Source organism: Onychostoma macrolepis, chromosome 07 (genome assembly GCF_012432095.1).
Source record: "Onychostoma macrolepis isolate SWU-2019 chromosome 07, ASM1243209v1, whole genome shotgun sequence".
Classification (NCBI taxonomy): domain Eukaryota; kingdom Metazoa; phylum Chordata; class Actinopteri; order Cypriniformes; family Cyprinidae; genus Onychostoma; species Onychostoma macrolepis.
Genome location: NC_081161.1, coordinates 34,915,935 through 34,937,542, shown reverse-complemented (window position 1 = coordinate 34,937,542; position 21,608 = coordinate 34,915,935). Strand labels below are relative to the sequence as shown.

Genomic DNA, 21,608 nt, shown 5'->3' with positions numbered 1-21,608 from the left:
CCAAAGTATTTTAGTTAAACATGCTAGGGCACACATACAAGTTTAAAATACTCAAGACATATTTTATTCAATATTTACAAATGTACTAAAATTGTTTCACGTAATAATGTGCCTGACGAATGTGCCTGATGGTTATATCAGTGTGCAGACATTACTTTTGTATATAAGTAATAATATACCAATACCTATGAATTAGAGGTTGATCAACATTGGATTTTGCTCCTATGGTAATATCGTATTTAAATAAAAGGCAAAAAATGTATTGTTGTGCCAAAATTTTTAAATCTATACAATTAATGCAACTAATATTTTATTCATACGACAGCGCAACCATCATAGTTTTTCTGTAAAACCTCTTAAAATGATAAGACTTATTACATTTTTTTAATATATGCAAGACTTCCACTAGCCTTAAATTATATAAAACTAAATTTAAGGCATTTTAAAACTTTTGATGGACCTGTGGGAACAGTGCCAAATGCATAATTGTAATTATTAAATCAACAACAGTTTAAGCCCTGTTGTTAATTTATAAAATTAACATTTTCATAATTAACCAAGTTAGAAGGATACCTGTATAATTTACAGCTTTGAAAGGAGTTAAACCAAAAATAAACTGTCATTTACTCTCTTATATTGCAACAGTACTGAACCTGTCCTATACTGTAAATGAATAAAATATTAATATTAAATATTAATTTATTGATCATTAAAGCTAGTTCATAGTTTATTAAGTAATGTTAACAGAAGCAACTTTAAAATTTAAAAATGTATTAGCAGAAGTTAAAATTAGCACACTCTAACCAGATGGCCATCTTTAAACATCTACACACATGCCATAGCATTGAAATTACATACATATGGATACTGTATGTGTACTCACACTTTAACTGCTACCATTCTAGAAAATGTGATGATTATCTAATCAAAATAACAACATATAGCAGTCCCACACCAGGCAAAAAGCACAGTGCCACATCTAGGAAAACTCGCAGGTATCAGATATCACACACACTGGATGCGTCGCGTTCAGTTCAAGCAGCGGAAACAGTTTATTTAATCACCAAACAGAGCAAACTGAAAAAAGAGCAGGCAATCTATATTATCTGTCTATATGAACACTTGCGTGTTTTGGTCACACTTTGAGGTGCTGCTAATGTGCGCGTCCTCTCAGCCTTGATAGCAAACATACTGCTGTCCTTTGTCCACTAATGCAGTATCTAGTCAACAAATTACTTAGTAATTATATGAAAACTTGCACTACAGTATACGGTGTAAACACAGTTTCATTGTTGATGTTTCAAATCCGTTTCAAATTCAAAAAGTGTCCCCCTCTGTGCAGCGTGCAGTGTCACGTAGGGTTGCTCGATTATGACAAAAATCATAATCACGATTATTTTGGGCAATATTGTAATCAAGATTATTTAAAACGATTATTAGTGGGCCATTTGACCAAAACTTTATATGAAAGATTTATTTAAAAAGATAGTGATATCAAATATATATATTTTTGTAAATAAGGTTGCTATGACATCTACATTTTAGAGACCAGAGAAATGTCACACAATTCTCAATACCACAGCAGAATACTAGAGTAACTAATATTAGTAAAAAAAAAAAAAATTATAGAAAAAAAAAATTAAACTGCCAGTAATAAAAACAAAAAAAAGCAAAGGAATACAATAGAATAAAAATAAAATAAACAAATGAAACAAACTGTGCTTTAAGTTTTTTTTTTAATGTAAGTCTAAAGTATTCAGTTAACAGCCTACTAGAGAAATTGAATAACCTAATGTAAAATAAAACAGCATAGTCTTCACTGTAAGAACTAAACTTCCTTTGTTTCTTATTAAAGCTACAAAAGTCCTTCAGTCAAGAGCAGTAAGTGATTTTGAATTTGTCTTTTGTTGTTTGATTAATATAAAGCACACAATCGCAGCAGGAATATAGCCCACTGTCACTTTAAGAGCTGCACAGATCCAATTTACTGTTACACAAGTATTTCCATTCTCAACTCTTTACGTTCATTTATTACATATCCGATGAGGGTTTACGTGAATAATCACTAAGCGCCACATTTTGACACATTTTTGCATGTATTTGACTGTTTAGGCGCTAAAAGATGACTTTACATGTCCGTGTTCTGTTCTGTCTCTGAGTGCATCCACATAAATCCTCTCGAGGAACAGCGCAAGTTCTCTTTCATGCTTTTAAAAACACGAATAAATCTAATCAACTTTAATAAATCAAGCACGTCTCATTTTGCAAGTGTCTTGTTACATGATTTTACTGATTTGCACGTGAAATTGGACTTTTACGGAGGAGTGAAAGAGCACTGCTGGAAAGGGGGTGGAATGGGGCGCAATAATCATTTCATCTCGATTACTGTAATTTCATAATCGTTGGAGGCCGAAATCGAATTCGATGAATTGCACAGCCCTAGTGTCACGTGTCAAAACAAACAGCACATGCTGTCAGTGATTTCCGCCACTAGAGGCTGCTCTCGTACTGTATAATGACAGCAAAGCCTTCTCAGCCATGGCTGGCGAAAATCACTAGCCGGACATCCCGGGGCTATTGTCAAATCTTTGATTTAGTTGTATCAAATTTAAGGCTGTAAAAAGTTTTAAATACGTTAAATGGTATAAGAAAATTCTTAATTATAATTTCTAGAGGTCTTACAGTTGAGGACGGAAAGACAAGAATCGCGATATGGCAGGATTCAAGGGATAGTTCACCCAAAAATAAAAATTCTTTCATTAATTACTCACCCTCATGTCATTCCAAACCCATAAGACCCATTAATCTTCGGAACACAAATTAAGATATTTTTGATGAATTCCGTGAGCTTTCTGACCCTCCCACAGACAGCAAGGGTACTATCATGATCAAGGTCCAGAAACGTAGTAAGGACATTGTTCAAATAATCGATGTGACATCAGTAGTTCAACCGTAATTTTTTGAAGCTATGAGAATACTTTTTGCTGTTACCGGCCATTACTAAAGTATAGGGCTGCAACAACGAATCGATTAAATCGATAAAAATCGATTACTAAAAGCGTTGGCAACGAATTTCATAATCGATTCGTTGTGTCGCGCGACGCGGAGACGTTTGATTATTAAAAAAAAAAAAACTTTAGTTGAGCGCGGAGCGGAGTGAACACACTCGGTCTCTCGCACGGATGCTAGCAGAGTTTGGCGCCTCATAAATAAAAACAAAAAGTAAAAAAAAAAAAAACGAGCGGAGGTAGAGGAAAGATACATGGCGGAGGCAGAGAAATCCGTGCGACCCAAGTCATCCAAGGTGTGGGAGCAGGGCGGCGTTTGCGTATGGCAGAGTATGGCAGTTGCCATACCGTAGCCCAGTCAGGTGCTGTGAAAATTATCCAAACTTGAGTCGCTTATAATTCGTTTTATTATTTTAAATCAGAGAGTTTTAAAATAGTAAACCAATGATAAGCATTAAAATAACTTGTCAGTAAAACTGTAACGCCATTGGATCATCGAGCTCTCAGCGAGACCTCGTAACTTCACCCGCCTCCGTTCAGATTGACGCGCCGCGCACAGCCTGGAGAAGACGAGATCTCTGCTTTTCGCAATGCAAGGGTGAATAAATAATTGGTGTTTGAATAGTACAGCGTTTTCTTTACTCAAACACTATGTCAGTAAAGGATAATGTTTTTGTGTGTTTGAAGAGTGGAGAAGAATTAGTTATTTGCTGTCTATATACGTTTTAAATATCCTGTGCATTATGTGCATAAGCGCTTAATTTGAGATTTTGGCCAAGTGTATTAAACAACAAGAAAAACTAAGCGCCCATATAGCTACAATCAAAGTTATATAACCTGTAAAGTTGATGAAAGCATAATGCACTTAATGCACTTATGCACTGCATAACAGCCGTTCTAACGACAGACAAAACACTCCATCTCCGTCATTCTCTGGTCAAAACATTATTAACTCCATTTGAGCTTGATTTTCATATAATGTTAAGTGCAGGTGTCTGATACAATACCAACGCTAACGACGCAGTGTTGTTAAATTATTTAATTTTTGCACCCCAAAAAGTCTATATATTTGGCAGATGTAAAGCATACATGTGTATGTTTTTGTGTTAGTCCATTTTATTTTATTTTATTATTATTATAACAGCTCAGGGATGTTCAAGGAGCAACATGTTTGTGCACTTTCTAAAGATTTTAGTTCTGTTTTTGAATAAAGGGTTGGAAATGAATGCTTTTTTGTTTTGTTTTTAAATCCGATTCATCGATTAATCGAAAAATAATCGACAGATTAATCGATTATTAAAATAATCGTTAGTTGCAGCCCTACTAAAGTAACACCTCGTGGCAGAGAATGTATTTGCATTTCCAATAAGCCTTTCTGCTGTTTGTTCAGATCAGTGCGAATATCGGCCCATGTTTTTACGCAGCAAACACGTAGAATTGTAAATGTGAAAAGTCAATGTGCCTTCTAAAAATATGAACAATTAAGACAGTAGTATTTCTGTGTTTTAAATTAATAAAATAATTTATGTTTAATTCATCCCATTTCTTAATGGGTTAAAGGCTGAAATGCCATTTTATAAGATTGTTTTAAGTTTTTTTGTGAAATCCTGTATCTGAACTGTGAATCATGTGGTTTTATGGCTTAATGCGTTACCATAAGGGGCTTTGGCACCGCGTAGTTCTAGAAACTAGCCAACAGGGTTGTTCCTAGAAAACCAATTTCTCCCTCAGGTCGTTTTCCTGGTTGCATTCGCACCGACAGCAGGAACTTTGAAGCAGCCACCAGCGGCGTCTTTATTCACGGCATTTACAAACACCAACAACCGGTGAATGTAGAATGCCATGATCGGAGCTGTTTTTGATGTGTGTTTCGCGATAACTGAGATGGAATGTAAACGCACAAATTACGTGACTGAAAGAGCAAGAAGTTGGGCAAAGAGACGAAATCTTGTAGTGTTACAAAAAAAAAAAAAAAAAAACTTGAAGTGTTACATATTAGAGGTCGACCGATTCATCGGTTTTGCCGATTAATCGGGACCGATAGTTGATTGCCACAACTATCGGTTTTCGGCAAAAATCCATGCCGATAGTTTTCCGGTTTGCAACTGTTGCTGGAGTGGCTGAGAAGGGTCCGCTGGCATTATACAGTACGAGAGCGGCCTCTAGAGGCGGAAATCACTGACAGCACATGTTGTTTATTTTGACACGTGCCACTGCGCGCTGCACAGAGCGGGAAACTCCAGACTACCATTTAAATACAGCCGACAGAAAAGCCTGCCGCGGAACAGAGCGCCACTCACATAGTTTTCTATTAAATTACATTATATTTGTCTTAAATCGTTGTGAATGTACATAATGACTTCACCCTAGGTTATAAATTATGTATTGTGCATTTTTCAGCAAAACGTTGGTCTTTCTGTGGCTCTAATAAAGTCTGTATGCTTCATGTAGAGAGCTGTAATAGATTGTGCGTTCTCTTTCCGCTTGCTCCGTTTTGTTTTGTTTTAATGACCGAACTTCAAACTAATTTATGCCACATTGTTCATTCTTGAAGCAAACTTATGTCCATTTGGTTATTCAATAAATTGTTTTAGACCGCCACTTGATTTGAACACAAAGCGTCTGGTGTGTGTGTGTGTGTGATACCTCAGAGTTCTCCAAAACGCAGCGCTGCGATTTTGTCCAGTGTGACGAACTTTTTTTTTTTTTTTTGATTAGATAATTATCAAGTGTTAAAAATAGAAGCAAATAAACTGAGTACACATACAATATCCATATGTATGTAATTTTAATGTTATGGCCTTGTGTAGATATTTAAAGATGGCCATCTTTAAGCATGATTGTTGAAATTAAATGGTAACACTTAACAATAACAGTCCATTCGTAGCATTAATGAAAACTATAGAAGTGTTTTCATTTCAACATTCACTATTAGCTACTAATAGGCTACATTTTTTTACATTTTAAAGTTTCTTCTTTTAACATTAGCAAACTATGAAATAACTTTAATGATCAATATAGTAAGTAATATTAATATTTTTATTCATTTACAAAGTATGGCTCAGTACTGTTGCTGTTTTTTTTTTTTAATAGTAAAGCACTAGCTCTCTTTCAGTATCCATTTTGAAAACTATCGGTTGATTAATCGGTATTGGCCAGTGTGGTCCAACCTAGCTATCGGTAAAATCTACTATCGGTCGACCTCTATTACATATCGAGGCTGAGAAAAGAACACAACACTGCAGACAACAGGTAAATGCCATTTCGCTGTTTTATATGTTCATGGAGTAAGTATTTTTACATGTCTTTTTAAAAATGCCAGTGTAGCCTGTGTTTCTTATCCATCTGGCCAATCAGCGTACACTTACATCACTGGTAGTTCCCATAGAACTGTTTTAGACCCTGCTCTGAAGTAAGAGCTAATTTAGTTCCTCCAAATGGACTTCCTGGAACTAAAACAGTTCCTAGTTCCTGCAGTACGAACACGCCAAAAAGCGGGTACTTCCGCCAATAGTTCTAGGAACTATGAAATGTTCCTTCGATGCAAAAGCCCCTATAGACCACTGGTGTCAAAAGTATTCACATTCATTACTCAGGTAGAAGTATAGATACTAGGGTTTAAAAAGACTTCTGTAGAAGTTGAAGTATCAACTCAAGCTTTTTACTCAAGTAAAAGTGTAAAAGTACGGGTTTCAAAACTACTTAAAGTATAAAAGTAAAAGTAATGCAAGGAAAAAATGCCATTAAGGACAAAAGCTTAGGCTGTGTCACAGGGGCCTATTGTGCACTACCCCACCTCCTCAAAAAACATTTTTCTAAAGGCCATAATAATGTTATATGTTAATGTAGAAAAATTTGGGATGCACTAGGCTACCTGTTTCAGCCGCATATATGCCCATTAAAAATGAACACATTTTAGTACAATGCAAATACATTAAAGAACCATATATGTGTACTACTGAGCATTAACGTGTTTCATGGAGTGGAAGATATGATGACTAGTTGCCTATAAGTATTGTAATGGTGCAAAAAGTCAAACTTCAGAGGCATGTCATCAATAACCTTTATTGGAATGTAAATGTACACCCAAGCTTAGCTGCAGGAATCTGTGAGGGCAACGGACAAGAAAACTGCTGTACCCAGGGCAGGCTTAGTAACAATTACCCTTGTACGGTTGTCTATATACAATAAACATTAGTGCTGTCAAAATTAATGATTAATCCAAGTGATTAATCAAAAAATAAAATAACTCAATCCTGATACCTGGTTTGTACTATGCTCAATTCTATAGCTAATGGCAACAATGTAACAATGTTTAACTAGAAGATGTAACAAACACTTTGGACTCAATCCTGTATGTACAACAACAGGGTAATCTACATCAGTTACATTTCGCTCGAGTTCTCTTCTTGAGTCTCTGCCACGGACATCTTCGTACTTGGCTACATACGTCTACTATATCCAGTGTTGGGGGTAACGAGTTACAAAGTTAGTATAGCCTACTGAGCCAATCCCACTCATACGGTATTCATTTTAATTGCGAATCTCTTAAAAAGGGTCATAAATTGCCTTAGATTGATTTTTACAATTTCTGCAGATACCCTGTAAATAGTGAAATAGAATTCCTTGATATTTGTTGATATTTGTGTATTGAAAATATTTTTTGATTGACAACTCCTACCTGATTTAATAAACACAAGGGTGAGTAAATAACATTTTTCATTCTTTGGTGAACTATCCATTTAACAGAGAAATAATTTCATACGCAAACAAAATAAATGAATCAGTCAAATTGAAACAAATTTGGAATCAAATTGGTAGCTTGTGAATCAAATCTGGAGACCTGTATCAATACCCAGGCCTAGTTGCTAGGGTGTTGTGGGTGGTTACTAGGTTATTCTGGGTGGCTGCTACCTTGCCCAAGTAAAAGAGCCCAGCCCCAAGTCTATTGATATTCTGGTCTCTAGACATGGCTCAGGTCCCTCCTTATATTTATGTCTTTAGTATCGCCCACCACAGGGAAAAAATGCAAGTCTGATTGTTCAGAAAAGTAATAGCACACAGAGGCACATTTTGAGGTATCATTCATGCCCGTATCACAAACGAGTTACGTGCCAAAGTTTAGTACTTATAGTGAGCAATAGTAATAATACTGCAAACAGCATTAATAAATGTGTGCAATCCTGAAGATTCAAGTCAACTCCACTGAGTTATTCAGCCTCTCTTCCCAAGATTAATGCATATTCACGCACTGTGACTACTATTAAAAACATACTGCAGCCTGTTGGGGGATGAGTTACGAGATGGCTGCCTGTTCAATAGTGTTTTCACCCATCTCTCTCTCTCCAGTCTAGAAATGCATCATGGCTTTTGCTCCAGCACTCTGTCTCTCTTTTCCTCTTTCTTGCTCGCTTTCTATGATGGTCAGGAGGACAGCCTGCGAGCTGATTGTCTCCTTTGGGAGGGAGGGGGAGGGAAAGAGAAAGAGAGTGGAAAAACTAGTCTAAAGTGAGGATGTGTGCTGATTTAATCAGATAAAACCGAACAAATTTGGTGGTATTGATCACAAAGTCCATTGTCTTAAACGGAGAAAGACTGAGAGAAGCATAAATAACAGTGAAAATGAGCAAGAAACTCCCCATTCCTGCTGACAGTTTAAAGCACAGATAATGTATGTGGTTGTACACCTTTGGACCTGAGCTTTGAGACACTGCATATATAACAGCAATATTGGATTAACTCTATAGTATCAGTAATTTAAATGGAAGCATCAGTACTTTATTTTATTTTTTTAAGAGTGAATTCTTAAACATTAAGGCTGCCTAATTAAGCAGAAACTATTACTGAGGCATTTCCCATTGCAGTTAGAGCTACTTCTTCAGTCAGGTTAACATATGAATTTTACTACAAGTGCATAAAAAAAAATTCTAGATGAAAAAACCAAGATGCCAATAAAAATGTCTAAAATGTGCATTAAAACATACACTGGCTTAAATGTGGATACATTATTTGCACATAAAACGCTAATCACACTCGCAGGGTGCGTTCACACAATATTGGAATTACACCTCGTCCTCACTGAACTCATAATTACAACTTACAACTCAGAATTTTTCCAGAGAGCTCCGACTTGTACCACCTGACCAGCTTCAAAGGTAGAACAGTAGTTCTGATAATATTTCTGTTTACTATTAACCTACTGACTATTGTGAATTTCTTAAAGAAAGATTAAACTGAAAATAAATATAAGACATACATTACAGTTTCATGGAGCTAGCGAATCAGATAACTGATGTCTTGCTAAATAAGACTGTTACTTGTTGTATTGTGGTTTTGTCTTTTGACTACTCAAATTACCGACCATTCATTTTGGTGTAAAAAGTATCGTCATAGACATGCAAAATTCATAGTCCAAAGATGTAAACAGCTCAGAGTAGAACCCCCGGTTTGGCAAGAGCAGTCAATCAATTTTGTCTCAGAAATATATATCCAAAAACATGCTCTGGTCAATTTGAAATTATTTTAAATATTTATTTTAATAATACATACATATACACACTGTATAATACATAATATATTTATTAATTTACTAATATATGTAGTAGTAGTAATAATAAAACCAAATTTTTATGTAAATTTAAACTGAAAATGTACAACTTGGATGGAAACAGCTTTTGAGACGCCGTACTTGACAAAAGCAAAGCAAACTGCTCAAGAGAAACTAAAAACGCAGATTTGGTCTTTCTAGTTTCAATTGCGATCAAATTAAATCATGACGCAACATTGATACTAATCTCAAATTTTCTCCTTTACAATGCCTCTCAGCGTCACACACTATGATCATAAAAGTGGATTTCCAGAGTAACTGAGAAAAGGTAGCGCTTCACACCGCAGCCTTCAAATAGACTTTCTGACAGTCTATCACTAAAACAGACAATCACACTTCCACGTTATCCCTTACAAACACACACACCTGCATGGCTCCATGCTGAGATGTGTGCGTCGGTGCACGAAATGAGGTGCAGCGGCGAGAATCGAATCCGAGAGAAGAGGTGGAAGAAAACCGTGGCCCAGTGATGTCACTGCAGTGCAGCAAATGAGGAGGCTATGAGCGATGAGGTCACCCATCTTCACTCTGTCTGTGTCAAAGTCTTATTGTTAGACTGACAGACAACGAAACCCTTTGGAAACATCCATACCGGGCTGAGCCTGCCACCAGTTGGAGATGACAGAGGCTCAAAACATCCTTGGATTTGCAACGCACACGTCGCCACCATAATTGGCCGGCAGAGACTGGTTTGTATTTAAAACCAGCTCTTTGCAAGAATGAAAAATGAGCGAAATTACAAATTAAAGTGCTTTTGATTCAAAGCATGATTATTCTCTGCAGTGCCCGGGCTTACAAATTAATCAGGATTGAGCCTTGATGAGGCACAGGAAGTTTGGCAGGAAGCCTTTCTTTTGTGTGCATGTGTGTGTACGAGGAAGTAAATTGACCAGGTGGCCTGACAGTCTGTCCAGCTGTCAGCCAGAAGACCATAGCTGGTGCTCACCTCTGAACAGTCACAGCTGCCATGCTAATTACCTGTTCCAACCCTACTAATCACTGACTCCAGGTCAGTCCTGCATGACCCCCAACTTCCAGGAGAACTGGCCCATAATGCACTAAATGTGGAGTGGGAACTGACATTTCAAAGTATTGCAATGGTTTATTGCACAAAAGTCAAAAGTGTTTTAGGGAAAATAGACTGACTAGCAGTTTTTGTGCTACAATAAACATGCTGGAACTATAGTACACATCATAACATAACTCTTTACACTAGTTTTATGGCTCTACAATGAAGTAAAGTAGCAAGTTCAACACTTCTTGAGCAAAGTAGTGAAGATGAATGAGAAACTAGTTACTAAAAGATTGCAATTTCACAATAACACAAAATTAAAATATTAATGTATCATGACCCAGACGTCAATATTTGTATTGCCAAGCTGATTACCACAACAGCAATGAGAATTTGAGCTACAATCACCCCAGATTTATTGTCATTGTATTAAAAGCAAAAACCGTCCTAAGATTCAAATTCTGAATCTGAAGGAACCACAAAACAGGTTTCAGAATAGTAATTAGATAACAGTGTAACCACTAGGCAATTTTTGTTGTGTGGTGTTTAGCCACGTTTACTGACAAGATGGAATTCCAGTGGAAGAGCATGAAAAGGTTTATTACAACAATAGAAAAATATATCAAAAGGATAGTGGTTTCCTTTGTGGAAAAGCTGATCACTCAGATTAGAGGACCTCCAGACCTGTTGAGATTTTTCTCTATGCTCAAAAACAAATGCTAACCTCAAATACCTGCAGATAAGAACAGCAAACCGTTTTGAATTTAATGAGCGCGCAGAGTCTTTTATCGGCTAACCGCTTCAGCTAGCTTGAAGGAGAACGCAAGGAGAATTCTTCTCCAAATAAACGTCTGTGCTCACTCTGTCTGGGGAACCTGGGACCTCTATTAAAAATAGCTGGGTTCCTTTTTGAGAGCTTGTTTGCTATGTCTGTATCTCTGCCTCCATTTCCTTCCCAGCTGTGTGTTGATGGCCTTGTTGCTGTGATTGCGAAGTGCTGGAAAAGGAAATTATGCTTATCTGGGGTCGGTTTGGTGGATGGTCCTCTAACGTTCAAGCTGAGATGTGGTGAGACGAGGTCGGTCTTCGATCAGCACTCTGGGAACTTAAATGTGATGACGGTGACATTTTTGTAAAAGGGCCTATAAGGGATTCCTGAACAGTGAGTTCAGTGACACAGTTCTGTGGAATACCGCAGCCATTCCTCACATGTCATTCCCATATTTCTCCCTCTCTCTCTCTCTTTTTCACCAGCACAGATTTGCAACTAATCAGCAACTTAGGAGCACAGCTTGAAAAATCTGTAAAGGTCTGTAAAGCTCTAGTCTATAATAAAAAGGACAAAAGAAAACCACACAATCATATATAAGATCAGAGAAAATGTTAAGGCGATGAAAACTCGAAAAATCAAATTCACGTTTTTAAGCATGGGTTGTTTTCAACCAACAATTGGGTTAAATGTTTAACCCAACCTTCTGGGCAGTAACCTAACCGCTGGGTGTAAATAACCCAATCGCTGGGTTCGTCCATATTTTACCCAGCGCTGGGTTGTATTTAACCCAGCATTTTTATTGTGTAATTATTAATAAGCAGCAAATTAGGAGTTTGAGGCAAAAGTTGTAGTTAATGGTTTGTTAATAGTTAAAGTGTGACCTATTGTCCAAAATGGCATATTTAAATTAGAAACGGCAACTAGTTGTTTAGTGAAATCTATATTATTAAAGATTAAGCATCAAACTTAAAATAGTAATAATAATAACAAAATAAAGTAAATAAAATATTTTTGAAAGTTTTATATATATATATATATATATATATATATATATATATATATATATATATATATATATATATATATATATATATATATATATATATATATATATATATATAAAACTTTCAAAAATATTTTATTTACTTTTATTTTGTTATTATTATTACTATTTTAAGTTTGATGCTTTATAGAGAATTCATGTAAAGACAACGTCTCTGGGAGGGTTTTAGCTTATGGAAAGTTTAATCGTTTTTATTTAATTTTGTGTCTAAATCCTAATTTCAATAATTATTCTCAGACTTCAAACGTCCTATTTGGGTCTGTCTGTTTTTGTGAGGATAATGATGGATTTGTGTTATAGTATATATATATATATATATATATATATATATATATAGCTCTGCGAATTCTCTCCTCTGAGATGCATCATAAATTAGTCTCAGGTTTTGCAGAAGAGATGTCAGAATAGGAGCCAAGGGCTCTTATAAGGTACAAAACAAGCTATCAAACAGAGCCCAAGGCCCTCAGTAACTATAAATAGGCCACATCAGCACTATAAGCATGAGGGGTACAGAAGCAATGTGTCATGCAGCATGTGTAAGCTCTCTTAAAGCGGTGCAGTTGTGTCCTCATACTGAATAATGCTCAGCAAACACTGATCAACTGCTTCTTCCTAAAAAACTCCATTACTGAATACTGTACTTCAAAGGCATCCTCTTTTATCAGTTTAAGTACCGCAGCTCCTGGGTCTATTTCTCCTTACTTGCTTCTCAAGCAATACTACATCCATCATCCACAAAATTACAATGAGTTCATAAGTAAAAGCTACTTATCTGTGGAGCAGTTTGCTCTTGCGGAGCTGATGGCTGTAAACAGTGGACCAAGCATCCTGAAGGGTAATCTGTATTCTGAAAGGCTGGGTGGTATTTCCCCAGACATGTTTGAGAATGGCTGTTTTGTCTTTGCTGCACAGCATCATTTCAGCTGTCTGGTTCAAAATCAGCAGCACTTCACCTTTAACCCTGACACACTCCAGACACAGATTGCTGCTAGCTGAATAGTCTCACGATTATTGACTACGGCTGTAAAGTCTGGTTTAGGCATGTGCACAACTATACATTCAAAATCAATCAGTCTGGTGGGTTTACTGAAAGACTTCAAGAAGTCCCATACAATAATTAGGCTGCTTCTACTTCTCCTAAACACGTTTTAGGAACTCTCCTAAACAAGAGTTTGAATGGAACAGAACGCAAGGATTTTGCGTGGGTTTTTTTTTTTTTTTTTACTATTTTTAACCTGACATTTTTAACCTGTGCGTCATGAGAATGCAACACACGTGACAATGCACTCAAAAATATAACAAGACGCAACGCAACAGCCAAAGATACACCACCTTACAAGAAGAGAAGATTAAAAAAAGCCCTAAAATGTATAAATATATGTGTTTCTAAGAACTAGTTGGAAACTGCTTATTTTTATCACATTTAACCCACTTAGGCAGAAAGGAGCTAAACGACCATTAGCTGAAATTAATAGTTTGTTTTTATTCTGTATTTAAGGAGCGTGTAACTCTGAAATAAATTTCTAGCTGTGCTTGAGGATATTTTACTTACTTCCTACAAATAGTTTGAAATAGCTGTCAAACTTATAATGCTACAAACCTTGCAGACTTTACCAACTGTTTCCCAGGGAACAGATCAAATCTAGTGCAACCTGACACTCCAAATTTACAATAAAACAATATATAATCTGTTTATTATAGACAGCCTTTGTCATTTTTGTGTGAAATATTGATCAAGAGGACCTGTAAGTGGCCGTAAAAAGCTGTGTAATTTTTGTATCAATCTGGAAACAGTTCCCCAGTTTGTTTATTTGTTAGAATGTAAGACTGAGCACAGATTTCAGTTCAGTACAATAAGGCTCAAGTGTCCCACTCGCTGCTTCCGAAGAGGTCAGAGTGCAAAATCTGTTTGTTGACTCAGTAAAAATCTCACTGCTGTTTGCACAGAACAGGAAAGTGAATGCAAACTGGACAAAACTAAACAATAAAAGACAGAACCTTCGAAAGAGAGAGAAAAAAAAAAAAAAAAAAGCCATATCTACTTCTTTGTCAGCTATCTAATTTCCCAGTCTGACAGATAGCTTTAGCCAAAATGAAAAAGCAATGGATAAGCACAGGGCTTATTCTAAGCAACGATAAATGCACGGATGCACTGATATTAAAAATCTGTCTGATAATTCTTTTAAAGTTATGGCATATAACTAATAAATAATTGCATACTATTTTGTCTAAATAAAACAAACGAGTCATGCAATAAATGAATTTAAACAACACAACATCATAAATATACAGCATTAAAAATATATATTTCTCTGAAGAAATTCAGAGGTTCTCTGAAGATTACATTTAACAGTGTTACTCAAACATGTTTTGAAGGAGTAACTTTAACTGAACATTACAATGGGAAAATCTATATTAAACACTGATATTTCCAACATCAACCAATATCAGTAAGCATTAAAAAACATCTAATCTCAAGCCAATAACCAATATGCTACCAATGTATCCTTAAAAGGCTACATAATTATGAAGTATGTTGTCTTTATAACACGAAAGCAAAACAACATACGTCAGTCAGGCTTCTGATATTTCCCAATTCTAAGAACCGGTTTAAGCAAGTAATGCTTCTGGATAATACTTCTCTGCTTTGACCAAAAAGAGGAAGTGAGCAACACTTGACCTTCAGTAATTCTGTGTTGAGTTTAGGGCTGCAACAACTAATCGATCAAATCGATTATGATCGATACTGAAAGTCATAGACAACGATTCTCATTATTGATTAGTCGGGTCTGTGCATGTGCATGTACAACTTCAGCCGGTCGCGTCAAATTACAGCACTGAATAATGCATTTCTATGGACAAAATGCATCTAAAAAAACAATGCAATAGTGGAATAAACAGAATGAGATGCTGCGGGAGAAGCACGTGACCCAAGCTGCCCAAAACATGCGAATTCTTTATTTTAGGCTTTAAGCTAATGTATTAGCATAATAGAGTGGGGGAACTATGATGTCACTTTGTAGGCGAAAACCCGGAAGCGAGTTAGCATTTTAGCACTTCCGGTTCCAACGTCCCAGAGTCAATGGGTTTTTTGAATGGGATTTTGGTTAAATCCCTAAAATAAGGTCCGTGGTTCACACAGGCTCAAGATACTTTCACGTTTTATTCTACGACACAAAACACACCAGTTACACCCCACTCGTGATTTTTTTAAGCTGTTATGTTTCTTAAAAAAGACGGTTGCTAACAAGTTGCTAAATGGGACTACAGGCGCTGTCGGAGACATTAAACGTCATCACGCCGAACAGTTTATCAATATACAGTATTTTCCAGTTGTAGTATAATTTGTAATTCAATTAATTATAGCTTACAGCATTTTATATTGTTGTTGTTTTTTTGCTTTGCCCCTGAAATGCGACATGTCTTCAGAGGGAAGATGCTTGTTTTATCGCTTTACTGACACGGAGACTCTCCGCACCATAAGGTAAACGCATATTACGATTACTACATGTAAACACCACATTTGCCGGCTTAACGTGGTGAAAGTTAAACTTTAATGATGCATATTGCTTAAAGGCATGTAAAAATTAAATTTTTGTGGCCACATGAAGCGGTTAGAAAACATAGATTGAGGATTTCCTTGAAGCACGGATAAAATAACATTTTGTGTACCAATCCTAACAAAATGAGCGCTGAAATGTGGTACTTGGTTCACTAAATAAGTTTAAACTTACCATATCCAAAAACTCGCTCACTCTGCTGTTATTTAAATACGCGGGGATACGTTTTTAATTAAAATATTCATATTAATCAAGGATTTATTGACTTTTAATGCACCTTATTTCGAAATGTACATAAATACGTGCTTTAAATGTCCTTTAGTTATGATTATTTCATTTATTCACTATACTATTTATTACTAATGTCTCATTTCGGTTTTAGTTTGTCTCTAGTTTTGTATTTATTCATGAAACGGTTCCTGTAGCGTGGATTAAAATTCATATACAGAGTAAATCCTTCACTGAACATGTTAAAAATAAGTTTGAAACAGTTGTCGGGAGCGCGCTGGTGGTGACGTTGAAGGCGAGCGACCGTGGTGGTGTAGTTCGTTTATAGCCTAAGTTTAGCTTTTCAGTTCTGGCGCTTTTATTTCAGCTTCAAAATTCGTCAAAGATATATTATCTTGTCAAGATATCTTGATGGACAAAACGAAGGAACCAGTTTCATGCTAACCGCCGATCCGCCTACAAAGTGACGTCATAGTTCCCCCACTCTATGGCTTGCCCTGCAGGCGCTTTGACAGATGCGTGTGCGTCCTCAGCGCAAATACTTTCAGTTTACGGTCATATCCTTATCTGTAAATGTCACAAATGCACGCGAGCATTTGCGCAAATTCCGTCCTGACTGTCTGTGTCAAGTTTAAATCTTTACTGTGAGCGTCAGACGGAAAACAGTAGAGAGAGAGAGACGATTAATACTCAGCGCAAAAACATGCGTTGTGCTGAGCCTGAAATATCCATCGTTGAACGTTAAATTTAGGTTTAAAAGACAACATGTAGTGCGCGTATTTCATGAGAGTAGGCACTGTAAGTTACTGAATATAAATGTCACACGCTTCATAACCGCCTTTTATAGGATAAAGAAATGATCAAAGTTCCTGCAGAACATTATCACCTGTTGGTTAACACTAAGTTTGTTTTTATTTGTCTTTATTATCTGTATTATTCTTTTAATTTTTTAATGTAGAGAGTTAATTAAACTATATACAGTGCTTATCAAATTTATGTACGGTTTTTAACAAAAAATGTAAGGTTTGTGCCACTGCTGCTCCAAACTAACAGTATTGGTGATTACCAAAATATTTTTTTAGGTTTCAGTATTGGTTAGTCCTCCAATATGCATAAGCTCTTTAGTAACAGTAGTAGGCTATTTCTAATACTATAATATAATTATTGCAGAAAAAAACAGTCAAGCGCTTTAGTGTTTTTTCTTCGGATACCAAATTACAGGTCAAAAGGTACATAAATGCTGGCAAGAATGCTGTTATGAAAGGCATAGGAGGCCATTTTTGAATAAATACTATTTAGTTGTTTCAGTTTGTTATTTGCAAAATAAATGCCCATTTTTTAGATTTAAACCTTTTTTTTTACAGATTCCGAAAATATGTTTGTTCTCTCTTTATTATGACAGGTGGTCTAATAAATTGTTAAGCACTGTATGTTTTCATAGCATTCATTTGGCACGTTTGTCTGAAGGACAGTGGGCAGAAGAGTGTGTTTTTTGTCAATAAAAGAAAAATCAAGAAAAAGGGGCTTTTTTTATCCGATTAATCGAAAAAATAATCGACAAACTAACCGATTATCAAAATAATTTTTAGTTGCAGCCCTAGTTAAGTTACAATTACGCAAAATATTGTGTTATGCAGTGTTTGCAAGATTAAACCAGAAGCACTGGAGCTGGCTGTGCAGCACACTCTGCTGCTAGGCCGCATAACAGGTGGCTGACACGGGGAAACAAATCCAGACTAAACATGAAGCTGTGTTCTGCAAACATTAATGAATCAGACACAGAAATACACAACAACCCAATCAGAATTTATCATTTTCGTGGCTGCAAGCAAGTCAGGGGTTTTACGTTGCCGAAGAAGCCAGACTCCCGCAGTTAAAGGTCTAATAACAAATCCCGAGACGAAGAGTATTTTGCGCCTAAATCCATTTATGTTCAGTATATCAGATATAAGGTGTGCAATTATTTCTCAAAATCTTTTTCTCTATGTTGTAACACTGCCTATGCGAGGATGAAACTGACATGCTGCATTCTGCATTAACACTGCTTTTGTCAAAAGAATCAATGACTCAGTGCTTCACTGCACACACGCTTGTATTGACCTTCACCGCTCCCACACCATCTCGGCGATGACTGTTAAAGAGGGATCACACCAGACATGAAGACATTATGCACAACACATGACTTCAAACACGATGCATCAGAAACCTTGACAGCTGCATTCACTGATTCAAGCCCGGAGCGGCCACTTATTATGAAGCAGATATTAATAGATTGAGGTTGACTGCACAGTGACATAACCTCCACAACACTGCTGAATTAACATTATTAACAGCATAATAGAAAAAAAAATCAAATGGGCCACAAATCTAGTGAATGACTGTATGCTGCCCATGTTACAGTGGCATCAGCTCCTCGAAAAGACTGTCCAAAGACAGATCAGCATTCCCATCATGAGCACGTTCCAATTCATCACTGGTGTCCAGACAGCTGAGGATGTGCGAGGCTAGTGGAAATGCATGCCTGGGATGCAGTAAGACTTTGAGCTTTTAAAAAGCACTCTGCAATACCTGCGAAGAGATCATGTGAATAAAAAAAATAAAAAAATTTGGCATACTCACAATCGAGGTGTTTCTTTTTGGGTCCACTGACTTCATGCGTTGTGGCCTTGCAGACGGCTTTGCTGATGGCTGACCCAGTCATGCTGTGCTGGGCCGCTGCGATGCGATCTGTGATGGACTGTCCTGACATTTTTATTCAACTCTGAGATATGAAAAAATGACCACTAAACTTGACCTGGTCTCGCTGCAAAGGTGTGTATTTCCACAGTTTTACAAAAATACACTAACTCGATACAAACTGTTGAGTTTGATACGTTTCGAACCAGCCACCAAGTCAACTGGCACTAATTCATACACTTGTAGAAAAAAAAAGGAAAACTTGACCTAACTAGTAAAAATGTCACAACTAGATATGCCGTAACTAATTTGTTGGGGCGAACTGAGCTTTTGTTAGCTAATATTACTAATACAACGTTGGCACCAAGAGCAGATACTGGAAATATTGAAGTCTGAAGATACAAAACAACTGTTGGAAAATGTCATAGCTATTAGTCAGGCCAGCTCAGAGGATCCAGGCAGAAAATATCACCTGTCAGCCAGCTTGAGGCTCAACAATACAGACCTTTTAAAAGAAAACAAACTGGATATGGGAAGCACCGACAGATTAGATAGGCAAATCGGTTCTGTGGTTTTTCCTGCCTTTATAAACCTACTATTATACTGGCACCAAGACCTAACCTGGTCGAACGCTGACAGGTTTGCTCGCGAGAAATATGCATAGACATACAAACCAAACCCTATGAGAGACTTGGCAAAGAGACGGTAAAAAAACTGGATTAACTCAAAAATGTAACTACACCGGTAACAAAACAAAAGTATTATGTAACCAGTCTATTTAGGCGACTTATCTAATCGACAACCCAAACTATCTGCCCAGCCAGCTGAGTAGATAAATCACATCTGAGCTTGAACTAGCGCTCCAGCTTTCTTATATTAGACAACTAACGTTACTAACAAAACAATCCCGCGCGAACCTAAGCGATTCCTACATAACACATAATATTCAAAAAGAGGGGTAAATATTGTTAAAAACAAGTCCAGCTCGCATCCCGACGAGGACAGCTGAAAGTGTCCGGCTCAAGTTGGACTCCAGCCCGGTGAGCCAGCGCGTCTAACCGGATGCCTGGTTATCTTCCCTTCCGTCCCGCTGAAAGTCTCCCTTTAGTCCGCGAAAACGACACGGTTCCGCCTGTGATGAGACCGAGAGACGTCGAGTTGCTCGGGATTGAAAGAGGGGTGGTGTAGCTGTAAAGCCCCCGTCTGACGCCTCGTCTGTGGCTGTGGTTTGAACTGTCAGCTCTACGTTATTCCGGTTTGCTAAAGAATGCGCTGGCGGAGCCGTTCAGGACAAAATGGCTTCGCTGTGATCAGGTGAACGAAAAGCTGGAGTTTGATTGGGCGGGAGCAAGTGGCGTTCACGCGCTCGTGGGAAATAGCGTTGCCGCTCTTTACTTGGACTCTAGTTGTGATTCTTTTTTGACAGATGATCCATAAATCATTTGCCTAAAATGCCCCCGGAGATTTCATAAAATGCTCAAACATTTGAATAAATGTAACGTATCCTTTTTATATGTTTTTATTTTGTACACGTTTTATTTTTAAAACTATTTTGGTTTGTTTGTTTGGCATTGCTAGTCGACAGCACAATCTCACGGACCTCCTGGCTCCTGCATTTCAATCATCAGCCGCAAGGACTCGTGAATTTAGTTTGGGAATCACTAGTGTTCATGAATGACTTGTCCTTCCTAATGTTTTATTATATTTTATGTACATTTGAAGTAATGTAATTTAAGTAGATTAAGCAGATATAATGTTTTGTGCAAGGATCAAAATCAACCAATCAGAGCTATTCGTGGTCCAACAGTGAGACTAGAGTGTGCCTGTTGAAATATTTTTGGAAAATATATTCAATTTATTCAATTATTCAATATATTTAATTATTCAGATTTTGAAATTAATTATAACTATTAATCACGTAAGGGTTTTACTGTTATTATATTAGTATTAGCCTATATAATTTATATATTGCATGTAGGCCTAACTGTAAAATTTTGATGTTTGAATTTTGTATTCTTCTCTTTTGAAGTATAAATATGTTCGGAATGTCTCATAGAAATGCTTATGACTCAGTCACTCAACCTATTTTTATGTGACTACCTTATATGTCTGCAAGTCTCTCTGAAAATGACATCCAGCTGTTTCAGAACCACAACAAAGCTTTCGGATGTCTTTGCCCTTGTCTATTCACGTGTGAATGAATGGCTGACTTGTGCTTTTCACCGTGTTATGACACCTGACGCATGAAGCAAAATGAAGATCAGAAACAATCAGTGCTCACCAGGATGAGCTGAGTCGTTTTCTTTGTTTAATGCCCAATTAGAGAAGTGAGAAGATGCCCCAAATACCATTTGATCTGTTAATGAAACGCTAATTTAAAAATACGTAATTAAAAGACACTATAAGTGTATTAAAATAATACAACATATTCCACAAATGCCATCAAATAACAGACACAATAGATGAACAAACATTTCACACATTTTGCTTCAAATTTTTATTTCTATGTTAGATTTATGCATAGGCCTAGTGGAATGTAGTGGATAACAGTGAACAAGTAAATTATTGAAGTGTTAAAACATGTACATAACACTGAATTTAAAATAAATAAATAAATACCTGACTTTCTCTACAGTATTAAAACCCAGTGTGTCAGACATGAGGTAAGCAAAAGAAAATGTT

General features: G+C 36.7%; 1 protein-coding gene across 6 annotated transcripts in view; it reads right to left on the bottom strand.

Annotated features, from left to right (window-relative positions):
* Positions 1 to 20,286, bottom strand: part of si:ch211-200p22.4 (phosphatidylinositol-binding clathrin assembly protein) — a 59,426-nt gene extending 39,140 nt beyond the window's left edge. For 2 of the 6 annotated variants that reach the window (XM_058781828.1, XM_058781831.1), the window contains exon 1: positions 18,870 to 20,286. In XM_058781828.1, the coding sequence (XP_058637811.1) occupies positions 18,870 to 18,999 (130 nt within the window). In that variant the 5' untranslated portion in view covers positions 19,000 to 20,286. The remainder of the gene's footprint in view (positions 1 to 18,869) is intronic. The other 4 variants (XM_058781832.1, XM_058781829.1, XM_058781830.1 and 1 more) reach the window with 4 other exon arrangements.
* Between the last annotated feature and the right edge of the window lie 1,322 nt (positions 20,287 to 21,608).